The sequence below is a fragment of the Plecotus auritus genome (genome assembly GCF_963455305.1).
Source record: "Plecotus auritus genome assembly, chromosome: X".
NCBI classification, from domain to species: Eukaryota; Metazoa; Chordata; class Mammalia; order Chiroptera; family Vespertilionidae; genus Plecotus; species Plecotus auritus.
In genome coordinates this window covers 143765247-143791974 of record NC_137784.1, presented here as the reverse complement: position 1 = coordinate 143791974, position 26728 = coordinate 143765247, and the positions used below count along the sequence as shown (strand labels likewise).

At 49.7% G+C, this 26728-nt stretch overlaps 1 protein-coding gene across 1 annotated transcript; it reads right to left on the bottom strand.

Annotated features, from left to right (window-relative positions):
- Nucleotides 1–417: 417 nt before the first annotated feature.
- LOC308240348 (erythroid transcription factor-like) lies at nt 418–2525 on the bottom strand (the record flags this gene model as incomplete). The annotated part of the gene is made up of 4 exons (XM_080653225.1): nt 418–783; nt 1339–1461; nt 1975–2081; nt 2183–2525. 4 exons carry the CDS (start codon nt 2523–2525, stop codon nt 418–420), a joined length of 939 nt encoding a protein of 312 aa, XP_080509351.1.
- Nucleotides 2526–26728: the final 24203 nt, after the last annotated feature.

Below are 26728 nucleotides of genomic sequence, written 5' to 3'. Positions count from 1 at the left end.
AAGCCTCTTTTGAACTCTTCATGTTCTAAGCATGTTTTACAGTCTTGGGGAAGATACTGATAAGACACCTGCCTAGGACATCTGCCAGACTGCCTCCTGGAAAGCAAACAAACTGTAAATTTTTAAGACAATCCCCCGCATTTGCTCAACTTCAACACTTATGATACCACTTTTGTATCTGAGGAGCTCAGCCATCACCAGAGAACCACAGGCACCATTGCACACCCACCTACCATGGCTCTTTATTCATCCCACTCAGAGCCACACCTCCAACTTCAGGACTTCGGTGCTTTATTTCACAAATCTTTGAAGGTCCAGACCAAGGGGTGTGGGGGGCCCAGAGGGTTGGGTTGTAGAGGGACTTCTGGCTCCACGCAGAGAGGGACCCCACCCCTGCTCTGAGGCCATGCTCTGTCCTCATGAGCTGAGTGGCGCCTCCACAGTGCTGCTGCTGGTGGGAGGCATGGGGCCTGTGGGGAAGGAGCCTGTGGGTGAGCCCAACAGGGGCCCGGGGAAAGGCATGAGGTGGCTGACAGGCCCTGACAGCACCTCGGGGCCCAGGCCTTGGTAGAGATGGGCAGTGCCAGGTGGGCCCAATGTCAAGCCTGAGGCCACCTCCCCACAATTCTTACCATCACTGCCCCCAGCCATGGAGCCACTGGCTGGTGCATCAGCTGGTCCTGCGCGTCCCAGACTTGATGCTGGCTTCTTTTTTTCTTTCTGTGATGCCTTGCGCTTTCTAGTCTTTATACCATCCTTCTGCATGGTCACTGGTCGGTTCACCTGACAAAAGGGAGGCCATGAGTGGTCCCAGCCTCAGATTTTTGCTTCTGTGTCTCCACCCTTCCACCCCACTCCTTAAGAGTAGGGAACTGGGTCAGGACTAGGGGAGCAGGCCCCAGCTGTGGCACAGATAATACCCTAAGAATCATGAGCTTGTGAGGCCCTAAGCTGGGGAAAGCCTGGGGGAGCCTCTAGCCATAGGACTAGCTGATGGCTGGAGGGGAGGAGGAAGGAGATGAGAAATGGAGGAGAGAGAAGGGAGCAGGAGGGAAAAGAAAGGCAGGGAGGAGATGGAGGTACAGAGAAGAAGGGGATGAGGGGGGAGGAGGAAGGAGATGAGAAATGGAGGAGAGAGATGGGAGCAGGAGGGAAAAGAAAGGCAGGGAGGAGATAGAGGTACAGAGAAGAGAGAGATGAGGGGGAAGGAGGAGGGAGGAGAATAACAGGGAGAAGAGAGGGAAGGGAGATAGGAAGGATACAGGAAAGGAAAAGAAGAAGGAAGGCAGGGTTAGTGGGATGGGGGAGCAAGGGGAGGCTCCAAGAGGCAGAGCACACCTTGTGTCGCTTGTAATAGAGTCCGCAGGCATTGCACACAGGGTCTCCATTGGCGTTCATCCGCCACACTGTCGTGGTGGTTGTCCGGCAGTTGGTGCACTGGGTACCTGCCCACTTGTTGACCTTCCGGGACAGCAAGAATGTGAGGGTCAGTGCACTGGGGGTTGGCGGACACAGGAGGTGAGGGTCATGGTGAAGGCAGAACTTCCTGGACAAGGCGTAGACTGAGGGTTCTCTAAGGGGCGAGGACATGGCCTCCTGTCCCAGAGTTTTCCAGATGGTGTGGGAGACTGCATCAGTGGTTCTCAACGTTGGTGGACATTGGAATCACTTGGGGAGTTGAAAACAATCCTGATGCCCAGGCAGCGCCCCAAACCAAGTAAATCAACACATCTCGGGAGGGCCCCACGGTGATCCCAGTGTGTAGCCAAGTATGAAAACTGTGCAGGGAGTGGACGGCGTGCCTGCTTGCAGCCTGAGGGTGGGCTGAGGGTAGACACTCCTGTACAGAGCTGGGTCCCTGAGTGGATGGGGCAGGGAGGGGGATCGGGGTTCTCGTAGAGTGTGAGGACAGAGATCCTGCATGGAGTGGGAACAGCAGTACCTGGATGAGGGGAGGCAGGCCTGGGGTCTTACCGGGCGCTTTTGGGGCCTGTTCTGACTATTCATCGTCTGACCATCGGCATTGCACAGGTACCACAGCGGAGTGGCTGTTGCTCTGCAGTACTCACACTCCCTGGCCTCTGGTGAGGTGGACATGGGGGAAGAGGGACCAGACTCAGCCCAACTTTGCCTTGGACCCCCCCCCCCACCTCAACCTCCCTGCCCCTTTGGGGAATCTCACCATAGGTGGCCATGGGCAGGATTCCATGAAGGTTGGTGGAGGAATAGGCCGCTGGATTGGGGGGGCTTCCGGTAGGAGGAAAGAAGCTCCCATAAAAGTTGGGGGCCCCGTAGGCATAGCTGGGGACAGGGATGCAGGAAGGCACTGCAGGTCCCAATGTCAGCAGGTCCGGACTCAGTTGCCGTGTCCTTAAGGTCTCTAGGGAGGTGCTGCTCACATAGGAATCTTCTGAGGCCTGAGGCGGGGCGTCCTCCCAGGTGGGGCACACAGTGGAGGGAGGGTAGAGCCCAGTGTTCCCGTAGGCCCAGCTGGTGTATGGTGAGCCCCCTGGGGTCCCCTCCATACAGCCGAGACATGGGTTCACCTGGAAGCCTGTTGAGGGGGTGGGTATGGGAAGGAAGAAAGAAGGGGACAGAAGGTCTGACACCATCCTGCTTTCAGGGCGCAGTGGTGCCCAACAGCCCCAGCATGGTGGCCAACCTTCCCACCTTCCCATAGGTTGCCAGAACAGCTGCTGGCCCTGAGGGACTCCTGATTCTGAGCCCCACTGGTCACCCTGGCAGCTGCTTTGAGCATAACTGTGTGGAGCCCCATGGGCCACTCAACAACTAGGGCCACCCCCTCCTACTTACAACATTCATGGCCGATGAGGCAGTCTGGGGATGTACATTCCCAGGCCTGCACATACGTAGGGAACATGGTCCACATAGCCTCGTGAAGGCTTCCGGCCATTTCCAAGATGGCCTCTTTGTGGTGTTCTACCCTAGCTAAGGGCCTCCATGGCAACCCCAATAGCATGGAACCCTGCCAGGAAAGCCAGTTCAGCACAGCTGCCTGCATGTGCTCTGATTGGGGCTGAGGATCGAACCTAAACCCAGGTGCATGCCCTTGACTGAGAATTGAACCCGAGACCCTTTGGTGCACAGGCCCATGCTCTAACCACTGAGCTACCATCCAGGGCCCATGAGAAGTTCCTATGGGCCAGGCCTGGAAATTGTGTGCGAGTGTCCCACGTCCAGCGTGGTTCAGGGTTCAGGTTCAGGCTCTGGAGAAGGCTGAACGCAAATGAAAGAGACAAGACAAGAAAATACTAATTTGGGAATTGGGGGCCAGGCGGAAGCCCAAGAGAGGACTCCGCTTTGCTCTGGCCTTGCGATCCCTTTAATTCAGGTTTGGGATCCACCCATAGCCCTTAGGCAGGCAATTCCAGTAACAGCTCGATGATAGCCCATCAGTAAGGATTTACATGAGACCAAAAGGTGGAAGTTGCTTCAGCTCCCATTGTCTCCACTAGACAGTGGGTGTCTGGCTCCGACCCTTGTCAGAGCCTCAAGGTTGACCAGCCTTCCGGACTCCTTGTCCACGCCTTTCTGTTAGTGAAGGCAACCAACGGGCAGCTTCCAACAGTCGTGTATGTCACTGCTCGCTCCATTGATCAGAACTGTCACATGTCCACCTGTCATTGTAAGGGAGGCTGGGAAAGTGAGTGAGTCAGGAAGAAGGGGGGACAGGGTTGAAAAGCCTATAGCAGTGTCTGCTTCAGGATTCTGTAGACTCCCCAGAGCTACGCTGTTTCGTGTGGTCGCCACTAGCCACAGTCAGGACAGTACAAGGTGAGGGCAAGCCTTCCAGAACAAGGCTGTCAGAGAGAGAGTCACATCGGGGCTCCTATACTGGGTCAGGAGAGTGTTTCCAGAGGCCAAGTTTCGGGGTTCCTATAAAAGATCAGGTCAGAGATTCCTGAAGTGAGTCAAGTTATGGATTTCTGTTGGAAGTCAGGGAAAGGTTTTCTGCAGAATCTGGTTATAGGCTCCAGCACTGTTATAGGCAAGGCCTCCCGTAGAGGGTCAGGGCCATGGAGCTAACCCAGGGTTAGGTCAGCAAGACCTATACAGTGTCTGGGCAGGGGGTCCTGTGCCAGGTGAGGCTGTAGGCACCTGTATAGGATGAGGTCTGGACTTAAAGCAGGGGGTCAGGACAGGCGCCTCCCACAGGTTCAGGAAAGGATTTTCCATGTAAGTTCAAGACTGAGATTCATGTTGAGAGTTGGATCACGGGTTCCTGTGAACTCTGTGGGGTGGGGCGTGAGGTAGGGATTGTGTGCAGAGTGACGTCAGGGGTCATTGTCAACAATGAAAGCAAGGCTCCTGAACTCAATCAGCGTTCCCAAAGAGTTTGCAGATGGGGGTTTCTTTCTTTAAAATATATTTTTATTGATTTCAGAGAGGAAGGGGGAGGGAGAGAGAGATAGAAACATCAATGATGCGAGAGAATAATTGATCGGCTGCCTCCTGCACGCCCCACACTGGGGATGGAGCCCACAACCAGGGCATGTGCCCTGACCAGAAATTGAACCGTGACCTCCTGGTTCATAGCTTGATGTTCAACCACTGAGTCACACCAGATGGGCAAGAACTCATACAATTTAATAGCAAAAAACAACAAAGAATTTGATTAAAAAGTAGGCAGAAGATCTGAGTAGAGATTTTTCCAAAGATATACAGATGGCCAACAGATTTATGAAAAAATGCTTAACATCACCAACCTTTAGGGAAATGTAAATCAAAGCCACAATGAGGTAACTGTCACCTCATGTCTACTAGAATGGGTATTACCAACCAGACAAGAAATAACAGTGTTGGTGAGGATGGAGAAAAAAGGAAACTCTTTTTTTTTAATTTAATAAATCTTTATTGTTCAGATTATTACAATTGTTCCTCTTTCCCTCCATAGCTCCCCTCCACCTGGTTCCCACCCCACCCTCTGCCCTTACCCTCCCCCCCACCACTGTCCTCATCCATAGGTGTACGATTTTTGTCCAGTCTCTTCCCGCACTCCCCCACACCCCTTTTCCCCCGAGAATTGTCAGTCCACTCCCTTTCTATGCCCCTGATTCTATTATATACACCAGTTTATTCTGTTCATCAGATTTTTTATTCACTTGATTTTTAGATTCACTTGTTGATAGACATGTATTTGTTGTTCATAATTTTTATCTTTATCTTTTTCTTCTTCTTCCTCTTCTTAAAGAATACCTTTCAGCATTTCACATAATACTGGTTTGGTGGTGATGAACTCCTTCAGCTTTTTCTTATCTGTGAAGCTCTTTATCTGACCTTCAATTCTGAACGATAGCTTTGCTGAGTAGAGTAATCTTGGTTGTAGGTTCTTGCTATTCATCACTTTGAATATTTCTTGCCACTCCCATGTCTGGCCTGCATAGTTTCTGTTGAGAAATCAGCTGACAATCGTATGGGTGCTCCCTTGTAGGTAATTAACTGTTTTTCTCTTGCTGCTTTTAATATTCTCTCTTTGTCTTTTGCTCTTGGCATTTTAATTATGATGTGTCTTGGTGTGGTCCTCTTTGGATTCCTTTTGTTTGGGGTTCTGTGCGCTTCCTGGACTTGTAAGTCTATTTCTTTCACCAGGTGGGGGAAGTTTTCGGTCATTATTTCTTCAAATAGGTTTTCAGTATCTTGCTCTCTCTCTTCTTCTGGCACCCCCATAATTCTGATGTTGGTATGCTTGAAGTTGTCCCAGAGTCTTCTTACACTATCTTCAACTTTTTGGATTCTTTTTTCTTTTTTCTTTTCCGGCTGAGTGTTTTTTGCTTCTTTGTATTTCAACTCTTGGACTTGATTCTTGTGTTCCTCTATTCTGCTGTTGGGTCTCTGTATAATATTTTTTTTTATTTCAGTCAGTGTACGTTTAATTTCTAGTTGGTCCTTTTTCATATCCTCGAGGGTCTCACCTTTTCTAGGAAATTCTTGAAAAGCCTTATAACCGTGGTCTTGAACTCTATATCCTGTAGTTTGCTTTCCTCCATTTCTTTCATTTGTGATCTGTTTCTTTGTCTCCGCATTTTCGCTGCTTCCCTGAGTTGATAGAGTGGCTTTGTGTGCTAGGTGTCCTCTAGGGCACAGTGGCTCAACCTCCCCAGTTACCTGAGGTGGACACTCTTGGTGCACCCCTTTGTGGATTGTGTGCTCAGCCTTGTTGTAGTTAAGTCTTGATTGTTCTTGGTATCACTGGGAGGAATTGACCTCCAGGCCAATTGGCTGTGAGGATCAGCTGTGTCTACGCTGGGAAAACTTCTGTGCTGGAGACACTCTTATGGGACAAGACTTGCAAAATTGCAAAAGCCTCTGTGCTCAGCTTGGATTGGGCGGAGTTTCAGGGCGGAGCAGACAGCCCTGGTTTCCCGTCAGCCCTGCCCTATGAGGCCCCTGGGTCTCAGTGTCCCTCAGTAATCACTGCAAGCACCTCTGAGAGAAAGCCGCCCTCGAGTTTCGTCCGCTGCCAGACAGTTCAGTTTCTCCCCGAATGAGTTGGGGTTCCCAGAAACTCGCCTGGAACTGGAGTTCAGCGCAGTTGGGAGTTTCAGTCTCCCTCCCGCTTTAGAAAGCCAACCACGCATTCAGCCTCCCGTGCATTCAGCAGTCAGTCCTCTCTGCACGCGTGCACCTCCGGACCTCTGCCTTCCGCAGCTCCTGAGTCTCAGTGTGCTTTCTCTTTTCCTGACAGTCCAGATTCCCCCCGAATGAGTCTGGTTTCCCAGCATCTTGCCTGGGACTGGAGTTCAGTGCAGTCGGGAGCTTCCTTCTCCCTCCTGCTTTAGAAAGTCAGCCGCACACTCAGCCGCCTGTGCACGTAGCTGCCCGTCCTCTCCGCGTGTGAGTCTCCATACCTCAGCCTTTTGCAGCTCCTCTGAGTCTCAATGTGCTTTCCTCTGTCCTTCTAGTTGTAGAATTTCCACTCAGCCAGCTTTCCCGTGGTTCTGGAGGGTGTTCGTTTTGTCTTTTAGTTGTAGTTTTGATATTGTTGTGCGAGGAAGCAGTTTAGGTGTTTACCTATGCCGCCATGGTAGTTTCTCCCTCCAAGGAAACTCTTATGCACTGTTGCTGAGGATGTAAATTGGTGCAGCCACTATGGAAAACAGTTCCTAAAACATTTAAAAAATAGAATTATTTTTATTCAGCAATTCCACTTCTGAGTATTTATATCTGAAAAAAATGAAAACACTACCTCGAAATGATATATGCACCCCATGTTCATTTCAGCACTGTTTATAATAGCCAAAATATGGAAGGAACCCAGGTGTCTACTGGTGGATAAGTGGATAAAGAAGTTGTGAGATTATATATATATATATATATATATATATATATATATATATATACGCGCACACACACTGGAATATTAGCCTGCCATAAAAAGAATGAAATTTTGCCATTTACACAACAAAATGGATGGACCTAGAGGGTAGTGTGCTAAGTGGAATAAGTCAGACACAGAAAGACAAATACCATATGATCTCACTTATATGTGGAATCTCAAAAAAAAGGAAGGGAAAGAAACGCACAAAATCCCCTACCAAACCAAGTTCATAGATACACAGAAAAGATTGGTCATTGCCAGAGGCAGGGGTAGGGTGTGAGAGAAATGGGTGAAGGGTGTCAGAAGGTACAAACTTTCAGCTATAAAATAAGTAGATCTGCCCAGCCAGCGTGGCTCAGTGGCTGAGCATCAACCTATGAACCAGGAGGACACAGTTCAATTCCTGGTCAGGGCACATGCCCAGGTTGCAGGCTCCATCCCCAGTAGGGGGTGTGCAGGAGGCAGCTGATCCATGATTCTCTCTCATCACTGATGTTTCTATCTCTCTCTCTCTCCCTCTCTCTTCCTCTCTGAAATCAATAGAAAAATATTTTTAAAAAAGGAAAAAATAAAATAGTAAATCATTCTATGTAATATACAGCATGGTAACTATCCTATCTAATAAAGAGGGAATATGCTAATTGACCCTCATGCCATCTCAAAGATGGCAGCGCCCACAGCCAATTAGGAAGGAATATGCTATGCCCTCAAAGATGGCAGTGCCCACAGTCACAAGATGATGGCGCCCAGTCCCCTCAGCCCTGCCGAGGCGGCAGGTGGGCCACAAGACCTTGCCGCGCACCTGCCTCCGAAGTCCCCCAGTCCCCTCTGCCCCCCAGCTGCCCAGAGCTGCTCGAGGCTCAGGTAACCAGAGCCGGCCAAGGCTTGCACTGCTGGCAGTGGCAGCAGCAGAGGTGTGATGGGGTGTCACCTTCCCCTGATCTCCAGGTCGCCTCCTGCCCCTGAGGGCTCCTGGACTGTGAGAGGGGGCAGGCTGGGCTGAGGGACTCCCCCTCCAGTGCATGAATTTTCATGCCCTGGGCCTCTAGTAGTTAATAATACTATATCATATATATTTGAAAGTTGCTAAGAAAGTAGCTCTTAAAAGTTCTTCTCAGGAGAAAAAAATTGTAACTATGTATGGTTATGGATGTTACCTACACTTCTTGTGGTTATCATTTCACAATATCTACAAATATTGAATCATTGTGTTGTATACCTGAAGCTAATGTCACTAGAGGCCTGGTGCACGGTTTCATGCATCGGTGGGGTCCCTTGCACCAGTGTCAGATCGGGGCCGGAGAGGGACTGCAGGAGGGCTCTAGGCCGTGTCTGGCCCTCCTCTCCCAGTCCTGATCGATGGGACCCCAGCAGCAAGCTAACCTACCAGTTGGAGTGTCTGTCCCCTGGTGGTCAGCGTGCATCATAGCGACTGGTCAAACGGTTGAACCAACGGTCGAATGCTTAGCATATTAGGCTTTTATTATATAGGATATGTCAATTATACTTCAATAATAATAACTATTGATCCTGGGGCATTCTGATCACAGTAGTTCCGTGATGGAGACACAGTATCGTTCCCATCAGCATTGGGCAGGCTTCAGACCTTGTGTCCTTTGGGTAGATCTAACCTATAGGAAGTGAAAACCCAGAGTTTACCCTTCTGCTCCCCAAGGATTGTGGGCAGAAACATGGAGGCGGGGCCAGAAGAGGCATGGCAGTAGGTCCCAAGGTTACTTTTCTGGGCTCATGGCCAGAGAAAGGGTGGAGAGTGGGAAAAGTTGAAAGGGAAGCTACACGCAGGAGGCCTTTGGTTACGTTCATGTTGTTTGGGACTCTGAGAGAGGTGTGCCCCAGACTTCCCCCTCCTCCCACACCCTAGGGCCACATGGGAATGTCTTTGGGGTACAGCACGCTGAGATAGAGGGTGCAGGAGCATAGCTGGCCATGAATGCCTGCCATGGATGTATGGCCCGGATGGAAAGTTCTCTTTGGGCTGGATTTAGGCCAAGAAGAGTGAGTCAGGCTACAGGTAGAAATGTAAGAGGAAACATCTACTGAACGCCTAGAAAGTTCTTCCCTGGGAAACAAGTTAAGAGTGGTACAAAGGTGAACTACAGTTTGAGGTCTCCGAAAATGATCCTTGAGCCCTGGCTGGTGTTTCTCAGTGGTTAGAGACCAGCCTGCACACCCAAGAGACGTGGGCTCAATTCCCAGTCAAGGGCACTTACAAGGGTTGGGGCAGGTGCGGGAGGCAACCAGTCCATGTGTGTCTCTCATGTCGATGTTCCTCTCTCTCTCTCTCTGTCTCTCTCTCTCTGTCTCTCTCTCTCTGTCTCTCTCTCTCTCCCCCCTCTCCCCTCCCTCCCTCCCTCCCTCCCTTCCGCTCTCTCTGAAAAGCAGTGGAAAAATTATCCTATGGTGAGGATTAACAACAACAACAACAAAGATCCTTTAAGCCAAGCTTGCTGTGTTCACGGATGAGTAGGGTGTGGAAACCCATCAATTAGGGAGGACAGGGCAGAAGCCTGGGCTCACCGGGGCCAAGGGGAGGAGGTAGGACAGAGTCACTGAAGCGACGGGAAGAGTGGCAGGAAAACTGCTGTGTCAGAGCAGCTGGGCAAGGCCTGAACCTCAACGAGGAGGTTCAGTTTAGGTGACTGAGTGCTGGGTGTGTGCCCACTGCTCTGGGGGCCCTGTGGCTGGTCCCCTTAATAATGTCTTTCTTTTGCAAGTAGCTTTCTATTTTCATTCATTCATTCATTCATTCATTCATTCATTCATTCTAGTCCTCACCTGAGGATGTTTTCCCATTGATTTTTAGGGAGAGTGGAAGGGAGGGGGTGAGACAGAGAGAAACATCGATGTGAGAGAGACACATCAATTCATTGCCTCCTGCAGGAGCTCTGACCAGGGCCCAGGCCAGGGAGGAGCCTGCAACCGAGGTACGTGCCCTTGACCGGAATCGAACATGGGACCCTAGGCTCCGCAGGCTGATGTTCTATCCACTGAGCAACACTGGCCAGGGCTTGAATGTGCTCTTTTCTAAGGGACCTGGAGGACTTCTGTTGGGTCTCAGGCTGACAGGAAAGCAGGTCCCAGTGCTGGAGGCTACCCCGGCCCTTACTGGTGGAGTCCTTGCTGCGGCCATGTGTGTGGTGGGTGGGGTCAGTGAGTCAGGGCCTGCCACAGCCCAGGGCAACGCGCCAGGGGCCTGGGAGCAGCTGACTCCCCTCCGCTTCCCTGGCAACCAGGGCAGGTGGCCCAGTCCAGGTGCCACCGTGGCAGAGGCCGTGGGAGTGCCCGGGGTGGGCAGGCCACCTGCAGGGCCAGGCCTGCCCGGTCCAGGTCCCTGAACTGGGCCAGGAGGGCGTGCCAGCCAATGCGCTGGGGACGTGGGAGGGAGTGCTGTGCGCACAGTCCCGGTTGCCACAGGGCCTGCTGCTTCTTGTTCTTCCTGTCCAGGGGAATTTTAGGGTTTTGTTTGGCTCTAACACTTGGGCTGAAAAAGGACATGAAACTGAAACAACCCCTCAATTTGGACTCAAGAGGACGTTGGGGGTGGATTCTTAAGCCCCTGGTTGGGAAGGGAATAGCAGGGACCTCATTCTTGAGGTTCTTGGATGCAACGAGAATCACAGAAGTGACAGAAATGGTTGCCATGTCATACATTTTGTGTTTTTTTTATGATTTGAAACTCTTGTGTTCCCTGCTAATTAAAAAAAAATATTTTTCTATTGATTTCAGAGACGGAGAGAGAGAGAGACAGGAACATCCATGATGAGAGAGAATCATGGATCGGCTGCCTCCTGCACACCCCACACTGGGGATGAAGCCTGCAACCCAGGCCTGTGCCCTGACTGGGAATTGAACCGTGACCTCCTGGTTCATGGGTTGATGCTCAACCACTGAGCCACATGGTCGGGTTCCTCCCTTCCTTTAAAGAACTGTAGTTTTAGTCTCAAGTACCCACAAGGGCAGAGCTTATCTTGCTGTTACGCATACACCTTCTTTGTTCTCAAAAGACATAGTCTTCCGCCTTCCCCTGTGCTCTAGCCAGTGGCCCCTCCCTAAAGGCCAGCTTTGGGACCTTGTGTATCTTCCAGAAATGTTCTGTGAGTTTACTAACATGTCTGATTATATATATTTGTTGGCCCCACATAAATAGAATTCTACACACAACCTAAACCTTCCGTCTATATAATAAAAACCCAGTGGTCGTAACACCATAACGACCAAAGACCGGTCACCAGGAGGTGCATTGATGGGTCCCACGGTGCCAGCGGGACTTGACGCTGGGTCCCGTGGCCCGCCAGCTCTGGGTCTTGCACGACTTCACATGCTGGGCCTCTAGTTTTTATATAAAATTTAAAAAATTCTTGGAGCTCTTTCTATCAGTGTATCTGGAGTGGCCTCATTCCGGGGGCTGCACCTTCATATATTTCACTAGCCTACTATCTTTTTAAATTGATTTCAGGGAGAGGGAGAGAGAGATAGAAACATCAATGATGAGAGAGAATCATGGATTGGCTGCCTCCTGCACTCCCCACACTGGGGATCAAGGCCACAACCTGGGCATGTGCCCTGACTGGGAATGGAACCGTGACCTCCTGGTTCATAGGTTGATGCTCAACCACTGAGCCATGCTGGCAGGCTTGCTAGCCTATTATTGATAGACATTTAGGTTGCACACCATCCTTTGCTGTTATAAACAATGCTGCAATGTATATCGCTCAGAGATCATCTTGCATACGAGTGAGTATATGTGTAGGATGAATCCTTAAAGGTGGAGTTGCTAGGTCAAACGGATGAGCAACTTTAATTTCCATAGATATTGCCAACTTGCGCTCAATAGAGGTTATGTCTATTTACACACTGACTAGCAATGAATGAATGCAGCAGTTCCTCCACACCCTTTTAAGCACAGCATATTAGCTTTCTATGGCTGCGTAACATTACCACGAACTCAGTGGCTTCAAACAATACCCCTTTATTAGCTCGCAGTTCTGGAGGTCAAGGCTGGCATGGCGTGGCTGAAATCTCTGCTCAGGGTGTCTCAAGGTTAAAAGCAAGGTGTTGTCTGGAGGCTCCATTGAAATATCTGCTTTCCAGCTGTTTATGCTGTTGGTAGAATTCAGCTCCTTGTGACTGTAGGCCACTCTGAATGCATGTGATCTCTGAACGCATAATCATCTGGCCACTCAGTGTATATTCTATATAATAAAAGGCTAATATGCAAATTGTCCCCTCGACCAGGAGTTCGACCAGCAGGCAGGCCGGCCAACCGCCCATGTCCCCTCCCCCTGGCCAGGCTGGCCGGACCCCACCCATGCACGAATTCATGCACTGGGCCTGACCATTTAATGCATTCAGAGATCATAATAATCTGGCCACTCAGTGTATATATATATATATATTTTTAAATATTTTTTTTATTGATTTCAGAGAGGAAGGGAGAGGGAGAGAGAAACATTAAAGATGAAAATCACTGATTGGCTGCCTCTTGCACACCCACCACTGGGGATGGAGCCCACAACCCAGGCATGTGCCCTGACCGGAATGGAACCGTGACCTCCTGGTTCATGGGTTGATGCTCAACCACTGGGCCATGCCGGCAGGGCTCTAGACTTCTATTTAAAGGGCTTGTTAGATTAGCTCAGGCCCACCCTGACCATCTTAAGATGACCTGATTTGGGAACTTAATCACATCTACAAAACCCCTTCACAGCAACACCTAGATGAGTTTATGAGAGAATAGCTGCGAGAAGGTTACTGCCCACCATGGGGTGAGAATTTGGGGTGCCATCTTAGAATTCTGCCCACCACACACTGAGTTATCAAGCTTTTGGATCTTTGTTAATGCAGGAAGCGAAAATGGAATTTATTGGCTATTTCTCTTAGTGTGCAGCAAATCCTCTCATGTATTTAAGACCCCTCTGCCTTTTGGGGTGTGTGTGTGTGAATGATACTTGCTTGTATGCTTTGTCCTTTTTCCTACTGGGTTCTTGGTTTTTCTCTTTCTTTCTTTCTTTTTTTAAATGTATCCCCATTTCAAAACATATTTTTTGTTGATTTCAGAGAGAGGAAGAGGGAGAGATAGAAACATCGAGAGAGAACCACTGATCAACTGCCTCTTGCACGCCCCACACTGGGGATGGAGCCCACAACCTGGGCATGTGCCTTGACTGGGAATTGAACCCTGACCTCCTGGTTCACAGGTTGATGCTCAACCACTGAGCCATACGGGCCGGTGTCTTTCTGTATTTTTTTAAATGCAAAGGGATGATGGTAAGCTATAAGCAGCTTGACACTATTTCTTTAGCAGACAAAGGAACAGAGCTTAGACTGTGCAAGCTAAGCATTTACCCACTCCACCATCTTGACCCGGTCTTTCCTCCTTAATGACTTTGTTTGTCTTATCTTACCTGGAACCCCACCCTCCTTCTTGCTGCCTCCTGAAACACCATTCATTCTTTACAGCCCAGGGCAAACCCAGAGGGCCGTGCCCGACCATACCAATGCTCACTCAACTCCTCTTCATTTTTTTCTTGTGCCGTCCTATGCTTTGCGATGGTTGGTTGCTCTTGGCCTCCCAGCTGGGATGTTGAGCTTTTCTATGGCAGAGAGCTAAAGAAAGATTCAGGTGTAATACCGAGCGTGTGACATGCACAGAACTAGTAACAGCAAACTGATAGACTGACACCTTGAACTTTGTCTCCCAGGTTAGTTACAAATACATGTCACCATCTACCTCAGACAGCCTTGCCTTGTAACTTCCACCTACTTTTAGAATTATTAAATGACTAGAAGCCCGGTGCACAAATTTGTGCACGGGTAGGGTCCCTAGGCCTGGCCAGCGATCAGGGCTGATCAGGGCCTTCCAGCTGCCAGACAGCAAGGGTCTTCCTTCTGGCTGCTGGCTAGGGCCTCATTTCACGCCTCCCCCTGGTGGTCAGCGCACATCATAGTGAGCAATAGAACTCCCAGTCAAACTCCCGAGGGGACACTTTGCATATTAGCCTTTTATATATAGACTAGAGGCCCGATGCAAGAAGATTCGTGCAAGAATGGGCCTTCCTTCCCCTGGCTGCTGGCACCGCCTTCGCTCTGGCTGGAGCCACCTTTCCGCTTCTGCCCCGGAGCTGCCTTTCCGCCTTCCCACGCTGCCCAGAGGCCCGGAGCAGCTGGGGTGGTGTGGAACACCCCCCGGAAGCTTGGCGCCTGTGTATGCAAATTTATCTTCCATCTTTGTTGGGTTAATTTACATACTCACTCCTGATTGGCTGGTGGGCGTCCCGAAGAAACGCTCAATTAGCATGTTACTCTTTTATTAGTGTAGATATTATAGCATGTTAATGAGTAATCTCTCATAATCACTAATTTTTTTTGGTTTGTTTCTCTTTAGCATGGTTTAATTAGTGAGATTTGTCTCCAAATCTGTAACATTTTAACGTTTTTGTTGGTTTGAATTAATTTAAGATTTTTATCAGGGAATATGTGTTCTTTTTTAAAAAAAGAGTCAAGTGGGCCCTGGCCAAAAGGCTGCCTGTCGATTCCCAGTCAGGACACAGGTTTAGGCTCAATTCCCAGTAGGGGGTGTTTGGTGCATGGGGCAGCTGATCGATGTTTTGCTCTCACATAGATGTTTCTCTGCCTCTCCCTCTCTCGCTCCCTTCCTCTCTTTCTAAGAATCCATAAAAATATAGATAAATAAATAAGTCAGGTGGAGCTGAAAGGCTCATAACGCATCAGGGCAGCCGTACTGCCCCCACCTGCCCTGTCTCCTTCACTTCTCTGCCAGCGTAGACACTTGCAGGCTTTTTCTCTTTTTCCTGATATCTATCTCCCTATTTCTTTTTTCTTTCTTTTTTTAAAAAAAGAAAATAGATGAGCCCTAGCTGTTTTGGCTCAATGGATAGAGCGTCGGCCTGTGGACTGAAAGGTCCCAGGTTCGATTCCGGCAAAGGGCACATGCCGGGGTTGCGGGCACATCCCCAGTAGGGGGCGTGCAAGAGGCAGCTGATCCATGATTCTCTCTCATCATGGATGTTTCTATCTCTCCCTCTCCCTTCCTTTCTAAAATCAATAAAATATATTTAAAAAAAATAAAAAAATAAAATAGATGATATTTTAATTCGGTAATCAAATCCAAGGCTAATTCCTGAAAATTCTGGAAAGTTGACGTTAGCTAAGGTCATACAGATCTGTGAAATACATGAACCAGGACCCGATCTCCCTATTTCTAATGAACACTCTTAAGCCACTGTATTTTCTTTCCTAAGTTTAAACATTATTTGTGACTCCCTGTCATGCTGATGTAGACTGGGCCTTCTTACATACCTGATCCCATTTTCCCTCCCTCTACTCTCCTAACAGGGCTATTTCTAAATTTTTGCTTAAAACAAGTCCCGGTGTTCTTATGACTACATCATGCTCCACAGCCACCCTGCCTTCGGCGCTCAGCACTGGCTCTGTCCATGCGGAGACATCAGTAAGGCTGCAAAACAGCCTAGTATCAAAACACCCCTCTCGCCAACCGTGGCTTAACCCAGAAAGCGCTTTCTTTTTTCTTTTTTTAAATCCTCACCAGAGGATATATATATATATATATTTTAATATATTTTATTGATTTTTTACAGAGAGGAAGGGAGAGGGATAGAGAGTTAGAGACATCGATGAGAGAAACATCGATCAGCTGCCTCCTGCACACCTCCCACTGGGGATGTGCCTGCAACCAAGGTACATGCCCTTGACCGGAATCGAACCTGGGACCCTTCAGTCCACAGGCCGACGCTCTATCCACTGAGCCAAACCTGGCCAGGGCTAAATATATTTTTATTGATTTCAGAGAAGAAGGAAGAGGGAGGGAGAGAGATAGAAACATCAATGAAGAGAGAGAATCATTGATCAGCTGCCTCCTGCACGCTTCTCACTGGAAATGGAGCCCTCAACCCGGGCCTGTGCCCTGACCAGAATCGAAGCTGGGACCCTTGAGTCCGCAGGTCCACGCTCTATCCACTGAGCCACACCGGCCAGGGCTGTTGCCCCTGTTTCTATCTCTGCTGCTGCCCTGGGCACTTGCCCGCTGATCATACCTCCCACCCTTGGCCCCAGGCCCACCCTCCGGCTCTCCGTCCCTCAGGAGGAATCTGTGCACCATCTTTGGCTCCTGGATGCTCGCCACTGCACCTCAAAGAGGCGGACATTGCTGGGGGAAAGGGTCTAGGAATATTCGCCTCTCTTCTCCTCTTCCTCTCCCAGCCTCGGGCCCCAGGCCTCCGGACCAGGACATGCTGCACACACTTCCCCTCAGCAGACTGTGGGGCACTGTGATCTCACTTTGGGAGGGAGTGTTCCCTTTTTTGTCAGCCCTGAGATCTCAAAGATGCTTAGCGTTTTAGTTCGTTTAGATGTCATTCGTCAAGGTCCTGGGGTTTAAGGGAAAATGATGATTTGTCATGACAAGCAAATCGACTCTGTGAAATCACAGCTGCCCCAGAAGAGCCAGAACATGTGATCAGCATCTGGAAAACATCTGCATGACTGGTGTGGCCACAACAGATCCCAGAGAATGGAGGCTTTCTGGGTCCAGAAGACAGCAAACAAAGTCCTTGTAATTAGGCAGCAAGTTGATGTGCCAAGGGATATTTTTAAAAAACCCTTTTGACTGTAAAATAAAGCACAGACACAGCGAAACCAATGCGTGACTTCACGGAGCAATCTGAGCTGAACATCCTGAGAACCGCCACCCAGGTCAACCCTGGCCACCCGTCATGTTTCCCATCCAAATCACAGCTCCTCCCCTCCCCCAGAAGGAACCACGATCCCAACTTTTATGCTACTCACAACAAAGAGTGTTGTCATCCAATTGTGCATCCCTACCCGCTGGAGTCTAGTTTGCTCCTTAAGTGTCTTCTCAATCACTTTTAACCTCGTTTCCTCCTTCCATCCCTTTCTTTTTTTTTAACAGTTTATCTGTTGACGAGCCGGAGCCATGTGGTCCTGCGAGTGTCCTCCCACGACCTGCGTGGTTCAGGGTTCAGGTTCAGGTTCAGGTTTAGGGTTCGGGCTCTGGAGGAGGCCGCACACAAATGAAAGAGACTAGAAAATATTAATTTGGACCTACAATCAAGATTACTCTACCCAGCAAAGCTATCATTCAGAGTTGAAGGTCAGATAAAGAGCTTCACAGATAAGAAAAAGCTAAAGGAGTTCATCACCACCAAACCAGGATTACATGAAATGCTGAAGGGTATTCTTTAAGAAGAAGAGGAAGAAGAAAAAGGGTAAAGATAAAAATTATGAACAACAAAATGACATCAAATACATACCTACCAACAAGTGAATCTAAAAATCAAGTGAATAAAAAATCTGAAGAACAGAATGGACTGGTGAATATAATAGAATCAGGGACATAGAAAGGGAGTGGACTGACAATTCTCAGGGGGGAGGGGGTGTGAGGGGTGCGGGAAGAGATTGGACAAAAATCTTACACCTATGGATGAAGACAGTGGCGGGGGTAAGGGCATGGGGTGGGGTGAGGAATCAGGTAGAGGGGAGCTATGGGGGGAAAAAAAAGAGGAACACCTGTAATAATCTGAACAATAAAGATTTATTTAAAAAATATTAATTTGGAAATATTGGTGGCCAGGCGGAAGCCCAACTCAAGGGGAAGGACTTCGCCTTGCTCCGGCCTAGCGATCCCTCTTATTAAGACTATGGGATCCACCCATAGCTCTAGGCAGGCAATTCCAGTAATAGCCAATCAGCAAGGATTTACATAAGACTAAAAGGTGGAGGTTGCTTCAGCTACCATTTTCTCAACTAGACAGTGGGTGGTTGGCTCTGACCTTTCAGAGCTTTAAGGTTGACCAGCCTTCCGGGTTCCTTGTCCACCCCTTTCTGCTAGTGAGGGCAATGGGCGGCTTCCAACATTGTCCTGTAGGGCTTCCGGAGTCTGGATGTTGCCCATTCACACGCTGGGTGCTGTTAGCCAAGTTCCTCTGGCCTCCATCAGGGGAGGTGCGTGCTGCGAAAGGAGGAATGGAGAATGTGACCACCTGGCCAGCTCATCCATGGTCTTTCCCCAGGAATCCTGGGAATGGGGCTGGTGCATGTGGAGCTCTCCATGTCCATCCTGTGTCCCCCACTGCATCGCAGGGCCAGGGGACCTCGCACACAGCCACCGTCTCCTGGCTTCATTCCCAGCTCTGGCTGCCTTCAGTGAGGTGGTTGGGCAAGCAGCCAGCTCCTCACCACAAAAATGCGGTAAAGCCCGCGTGGAATGGGGCCTGTCTTCCCACAAAACAGCACTGCGGAGGCCAGGCCATCTGCCCACTGGCAATGCCCCCGGCAGGTGGCTTCCAAAGTGAGTCTGTGGCCCGGGAAGAAAGGTGACTGCCTGAGCTCATTCTTTGTAGCAGCTTCTTGTTGCCCTGTCCTGGGTGGGCCGACAAGATGCGCTGGGCTGCCCCGGGTGGCAAAGGAAGCTGCTCATCCTTGTGCCACATACCACAAGAGCATGCAGAATCCGCGTGGTAGATACTGCACAGGTACCTCTGTCCGGAGACCCAGTGGTCAGGAACCCACAGCCCTGAGCCTTGAGCCAGGCCCTTGGAGGGACAGCCCCTTGCAGCCTCACACCGCTCAGGCCCCAGGAAATGACTGCTGTCCATGCTCACCCCTTGTTCTGGAAGCCGAGGCAGCCATTGATGGATTCCAGGAAGCCGGTGGCTGCGTCTCCTCGACCTTGGAGGTGGCCACTGCTGGGGGGCCGTGTCCTTATTGCTGCTTCTCTGTGTGCCAAACTGTGGTTCCAGAGGCACCACACGGTGGCTAGGGAACACTATGAGACAGCAAACAATTCATGTTACTCCTGAATCTACATGTATGTATGATATCCATACACACACCTGCACATGTGTGCACACACACACACACACACGCACGCGCATGCACCACCCCCGCATGTGCTTGTGCGTATGCATACACACACTTATAATATACAGGAGACAGGATATTGATTCTCTACAATGGAACCCAGATGGACATTGACCACTAAGAATGCAAAAAGTTATGTATATATCATATCTAATAAAAGAGTAATATGCAAATTAACCATCACTTTGCAATAAAGATGGCGGCACCCACAATAAGGAGGGAATATGCAAATTGAAGTGACAAAGATGTCGGTGCTGGCTGGATCCATGGAGCCAGCCAAGCCGGCCGGAGAGGAGGCGGGAGGCGGGGGCTTGGCTTCTTTGGTCACACCCTGTGGGATCGGGCCTGAACCGGCAGTCAGACATCCCCTGAGGGGTCCCAGATTGAAGAGGGTGCAGGCTGGGCTGAGGGCCACCCCCCCCCCCCCGTGCACGAATTTTGTACACCGGGCCACTAGTATATATATAATACAGGTGCCACGGCGGGAGCCTCTCCTGACTCCAGGGCAGCACTACAGAGCGGCAGCAGCAGGAGCAGTGGGCCAGGATGAGCATGAGCAGTGCGGCGCCTGGCCCAATTTGGGATCCTTCCTGGCTGCCTTCCGCTTGGCACACTGCTACATCCCCTGAGGGGTCCCAGACTGCGAGAGGGATGTCCGACTGCTGGCTTAGGCCCAATCCCAGTGCCGTTCTCTGTAGAAGGCAGTCAGCCTGAACAACTCAGTGACTCAGGGAAGCGCAGGGAACTCAGGGTGAGCCTGCCTCCGCGCTTGACTCACCCACTCGATGGTGTTCACAGGACAGACGGTGGTGGCCCAGCCCGTGCACATGCAGCAGCTGCTGAAGTTCAAGCACCAGGCTGTGCAGCAGAAGGCCATCCATCCACAAGCCAGCAGTCGGACATCCCCCGAGGATCCTGGACTGCGAGAGGACGCAGGCCGGTCTGAGGGCCCACCATCCAGTGCACGAATTTCATGCACTGGGCCTCTAGTATATTTATAAAAACATTTCACCAGATTTAATTAACATTTCAGATTAATAAAATTTCAGCATGATTTAAATCACATACACTTTTAATTCTGAAGTATACATTTTTTCAGATTTTAAAAAATTTACCTTTACTATTGGGGGTATTACAGATGTCTCCCTTTTCGCCTATTGACTCCTTTTAAACAGTTAGACATGCTGGGGGCTGAGCCAGATCTTCTCTTTGGGCTCCAAGCTGTAAGACAGTCGGAGCAGCGTCCCAGCAAGCCCTGCTGATTGCAAACTGCTTTCTCTAAAGCTCAGAGCCTGAGCCACTCTCCTTTGAGAATGCCATTGCTTCCTCCTTTTTTTTTTTTCTTGGCCTCTTTTTGGATTTCAGTGATGAAAGCAGATTACTTATTAATTGCAATCCTTAAAACCTTCAACTGTTTGTGGTAGCCCGGAGTAGTAAGACATGAGAATTCCTTTTCTTCGTACTTTTCAGTTGCTTCCAAATTTTCTACTTTTCTAAATTTCCAAGTTTTCCAAATTACTCTTATAATCTAAAGAAAAAACCAACAGCCTGGCTGGTGTGACTCAGTGGTTGAGCATCGACCTATGAACCAGGAGGTCATGTTTCAATTCCTGGTCAGGGCACATGCCCGGGTTGCAGGCTCGGTCCCCAGTAGGGGGCGTGCAGGAGGCAGCCGATCCCTGATTCTCTCTCCTCATGGATGTTTCTCTCTCTCTCTCCCTTCCTCTCTGAAATCAATACAAATCTATTTAAAAACCCCAACACACTTCTGTTGCTGAGCAGGCTATAACGCTTCTGGATCAGGAATCTGACTCATGTAAACCCCAATAAATGTTAAGAGAATCGCTTCAGCCATTCAGTGACTACTGACTGAGTGTCTACTACATTCTAGGCACCATTCTGAGAGCTGGGGACACAGCAGCAAAGCTTTCATTTTCTGAAACAAAACATTAAATTTCTCTCCTGAAAAACCCACAGAGAACTGAGGATGAAGCCACGTGGAGATGGCTGGGGATGGGGAGATGTAGACACAGGAGACAGCCTGAACTCTGCATTGACTTGGGATTCATTCATCTTGTCTACACCTAAGTCTTGCTGCATATGAAATGATTTCAATATTCTTGTACACAAGTTTATGCAACAAACCCTATTTTAAATGTATAATCAGTAATTATTACAATAAAATGGAGTCTTTAAAAAATATATATATTGATTTCAGAGAGGAAGGGAGAGGGAGAGAGAGAGAAACATCCATGATGAGAGAGAATCATGGATCGGCTGCCTCCTGCACGCCCCCCACTGGGGATGGAGCCCGCAACCCACGCCTGTGCCCTGACCGGGAATCAAACTGAGACCTCCTGGTTCATAGGTTGATGCTCAGCCATGGAGCCACACTGCCGGGCAGGAGTTGTTTTTGAGATGGGCTTTTGTGACATACAGATACTTATGTTTAAACTAGAGGCCCGGTGCATGAAAATTCATGCACTGGAGGGGGGCGTCCCTCAGCCCGGCCTGCCCCCTCTCACAGTCTGGGAGCCCTCAGGGGCAGGAGGCAACTCAGCGATCAGGGAAGGCGACGGCCCATCACACCTCTGCTGCTGCCACTGCTGGCAGCGCAAGCCTCGGCTGGCCCTGGGTACCTGAGCCTCGGGCGGCCCTGGGTGGCTGGGCAGCCACCATCCGAGGCTTTCCTGTACCTCAGGCTGGCCCTGGGCTGATGGGCAGCCACCATCCGAGGCTTGCCTGCACCTCGGGCCGGCCCTGGGTGGCTGGGGGGCTGAGGGGACTGGGGGACTCTGGAGGCAGGTGCGTGGAGCGGCCGGGCCTGCCTGGGGGTGGGCCTGGCCTTGCCGCATGCCTGCCGCCCCGGCAGGGCTGAGAGGACTGGGCACCACCATCTTGTGGCTGTGGGTGCCCCATCTTTGAAGGCGGGGCAGGCAATTAGCATATTCCCTCCTTATTGGCTGTGGGCGCTGCCATCTTTGCAATGGCGTGAGGGTCAAGTAGCATAGTTCCACTTTATTAGATAGGATGTACACTTGGAAAAGCCTCGGTGAGAATGATGAGCAATTGCCACAGGCCCCATTCCTGGAGCCCCGGGGTGGGAGACCTGCAGCTGCCTCCCTAGGGGAGAAGCCCACTGCCGATGGGGCTTTCCGCTCAGGCCCCCAAGGAACAGCACAGAAGGTTCCCTAACCCGGTGGGCGGGGCGGGCGAGGTGCGAGGGGCACACCCTGATGAAGCCAGATCTTGGCAGCTGCTGAAGGGCAGGCAGGGCGGGGACACAGCCAGAACAAAGCTCAGGCCAGGCCTGGTGCCCCTTCCTGGTCAGCTGCCAAGCCTCTAGCCTGGGGTGGGAAACTTCAATATTTTGTAAATCAGCCCCAAATTGAAGAGAGAAGGTCACTTCTGTTGGAGGGTGCGAAGTGTTGTTCCCCAATCAAGGGGGGGAGGTTAGGAACTGTAGAAGGAGCACCCCCCTTCTCTCCTTACCTGGTAGTGGGAAGGAGCGAGGGGAGGCCTCAGTGAGGGGCTCCGTGGGGTGGGGTGTGGCCAAGCCAGCATGACTCTTTTCCTGGTTATTATTATTATTATTATTATTAATATATTTATTGATTTCAGAGAGAAAGGGAGAAGGAGAGAGAGAGAAACATCAGTGATGAGAGAGAATCATTGGTTGGCTGCCTCCTGCACACACCCTACCGGGGATGTGCCTGCAACCCAGGCATGTGCCCTGACCGGAATCAAACCTGGGACCCTTCAGTCCGCAGGCTGATGCTCTATCGACTGAGCCAAGCCAGCTAGGGCATTATTATTATTTTTTTGTTAATCATCCTCTGAGGATATTTTTCCATTGATTTTAGGGAGAGTGGAAGAGAGAGGGAGAGACAGAGAGAAACACCGATGTGAGAGAAACACATGGATGGCTGCCTTCTGCAGGAGCCCCGACCAGCGTCTGGGCCCGAGAGGAGCCTGTAACTGAGGTCCATGCCCTTGACCAGAATCGACCTTGGGACCCTTTGGTAGAACTGGCGGAAAGCTTCGGTGAGGACCTGCATCTTGAACTGGCTGTGATCTGCTCAGGTTCTCACAGCGAGTCCCATCCTTAGATCTGGGCAAGAGGGGCCCCTGCCCTGCACCCCACATTTCAGAGAGCCCACAGGCTGCAAAACACATCTCTGAACACAAGGGCACCGCTTGGCTGGGGATCAGCTCGTCAGCATTGGCGCAGCCTGGCCGTGACCTTGAACATCCCCTCCCATTACGGACAGGATGTTTAGACATCCTGTGTCCATCAAACAGAAGGTAACCATGGCCACATGCTGTGGAGACTTGTGGGGTGTGCTGCCTAAGGCATCAGAGGTGAAGAGCATTTCAGAGTGCGAGGAGGAGGGACTGCAGTGCGTGGTGAGAGAAAAGGCATCATCATCGGACTCGCCAGAACACAGGAGTATGAGCGGTCCCCCCTGGGTGCTGAGTGTCCGTCCGTTCTTCTGCTTCTCTTAGAACCCCAATTCATGGATCTGAAAGGGCTCGTGCATTAAAGGGATCTTTCACAACACGGCAGGCGAGGGACATCAGTGAAGTATTGAACAATACTTGAAAACCTAAACCTAAACAATACAGACAATATTTTACAACATATGACAATATTAAAAGCAATTTCTGTTACTCTTAATTTGGTAGATATGCAGCTCTCGACCAAATGTGTGCAATGTGACGCCAGTTTTTAAAAAATATATGTTTTTATTGATTTCAGAGAGGAAGGGAGAGGGAGAGAGAGACAGAAGCATCCATGATGAGAGATAACCATGGATTGACTGCCTCCTGCACGCCCCCCACTGGGGATCGAGCCTGCAACCAGGGCCTGTGCCCTGACCGGGCATCCATGCATGACCTCCCGGTTCATAGATTGACGCCAACCACTGAGCAACACCAGCTGGGCCCATTACTTCAATTTAGAAATTTGATGTAAATATATTTAAAACGTGTACAGTTTTAATGCAAGTACATCTTGTGAGATAACAGGAAATAGATATATTGGTCTCTGTCCTCAGTTCCTGACACAGAGCTCCGGAAACTCTTGTAATTCCCTACGTGATGAGGGTACTAGGAGCGTCTTTTGTTCTGATATTTGACTCCTAGACAGTTGATTTAGCAAATAAAAATACAAAAGCCAAGCTGAATTTGAATTTCAAATGAACGATGAATAATTTTTTTAGGATGAGCATGTTCCGTGAAAACTTGAAATATACTGACAACACTAGGCGGTGTTTGTCTGCAATTTAAATTTCCCGGGCAGCTGTCCTCTACCGCATCTGGCAGCCCGACCTGAGTTCCCCCACGTGAGGAGGGGACCCCCACAACTACTCCAATCTGCTCTGAATCGCTGCTGTCAGGCAGCTCTGTGTAACCTGCTGGGTTTTTCTTAAACCTTTCTTATTGTGAAGTAAAAAATCCCAGAAAGCTGTCTAAAACTGACACTTGTGATTTAAGAAATGTTGATAAAGCAAACACCCGTGTCCACTGCACCCAGATCAGGAACTAGGACATGGCCCCGCCCTCGAAGTTTCCATGGGCCCCTCCCAGTCACAGCCCTCGTCTGTCCTCAAGAAATAATCGCTCAAAAAAAAAAGAGAAGCCGAAACTGGTTTGGCTCGGTGGATAGAACATCGGCCTGGGGACTGAAGGGTCCCGGGTTCGATTCCGGTCAAGGGCATGTACCTTGGTTGCGGGCACATCTCCAGTGGGGGGTGTGCAGGAGGCAGCTGATCGATGTTTCTCTCTCATCGATGCTTCTAACTCTCTATCCCTCTCCCTTCCTCTCTGTAAAATATCAATAAAATATATTTTTAAAAAAAAGAGAAGAGGGGAAGGTCAATGGGGAAAAAAAAGGAGACAGATGCACTACTCTCTGTAATACTTTAAGCAATAAAATAAAATTAAAAAAAAAGAGAGCCGAAACCGGTTTGGCTCAGTGGATAGAGCGTCAGCCTGCGGACTGAAGGGTCCCAGGTTCGATTCCGGTCAAGGGCATGTACCTTGGTTGCGGGCACATCTCCAGTGGGAGGTGTGCAGGAGGCAGCTGATCGATGTTTCTCTCTCATCGATGCTTCTAACTCTCTATCCCTCTCCCTTCCTCTCTGTAAAAAATCAATAAAATATATTTAAAAAAAAATAAAAATTAAAAAAAAGAGAGAGAAGAAAGACAAGGAAAAGAAATAATTCATCTCTCTTAACTTTTAAAGAAATTTTAATATGTTTTTAAAAAAATATATTTTATTGATATTTTACAGAGAGGAAGGGAGAGGGATAGAGAGCTAGAAACATCGATGAGAGAGAAACATTGATCAGCTGCCTCCTGCACACCTCCCACTGGGGATGTGCCTGCCACCAAGGTACATGCCCTTGACCGGAATCGAACCTGGGACCCTTGAGTCTGCAGGCCGACGCTCTATCCACTGAGCCAAACCGGTTTTGGCAAATTTTAATATGTTTTTATTGATTTCAGAGAGGAAGGGAGAGGGAGAGAGAGAGAAACATCAATGATGAGAGAGAATCATGGATCGGCTGCCTCCTGCACATCTCACACTGGGGATGGAGCCCGCAACCTGGGCATGTGTCCTGACCGGGAATCGAACCCTGACCTCCTGGTTCATGGGTCGGGGCTCAACCACTGAGCCACGCCGGCCGGGCTCCCTGACTTTTATAGTAATTATTTCCTTGCTTTTCCGTATCTTCTGCCCACTCCGGTGTGCATTCTAAAACAAGATGGCTTAGCTTTGCGTGTGTTTGAACTTTAGAGAAATCAGTGACACCACAGGCATTGAAGGGGAACTAAACACTGTGTTGTGGCCTGTCGCTCCCGTGTTCACTCTTCCTGCTGTGTAGGATCCCATGGTGTGAGTACCACGTGGTTTAGCTCATCTTTCTGATGTTAGTGGGCAGCGGAGGTGTTTCCAGTTCGGAGCACTTATATGCTTGTTAAAGTTTAAGCCAGAAAGCAGTGTCATTTCTATATACATCTGAGAATATATAGTGTCCCCCCCACCATCCCCCGCCTCTTTTACTTAAATGTAGGTATCACAGGCTTTTCCAACCCCAAATTAAGAAATCAGTATTGTAAACATTTTGCTGGTTCTCCTCTGAAGGCCTTCTTCTTTGTTGGCATCGTAAGGAGCTGTTCTTCCTGTTTTCTCCACTGTCTGATCCTACACTCAGTGGGAGGAGGTCCACGTGGTCTCTCTGCAGCTCTATGTCCATGCTCTTTGGCACAGCTGATGACATTCAGTTTGAATTTTGCAGAGTAAGACCATCGCTTGCCGGTATTTATCTTTTTATTTTTTGACATCTTTATGGCCTCAGGATGCTGGGTCCCTGTTGCATCTGCGCACTCCCCACCTCCACCTCCAATTACAGCATCAGCTGACGTCAGTAACGATAAGCCTC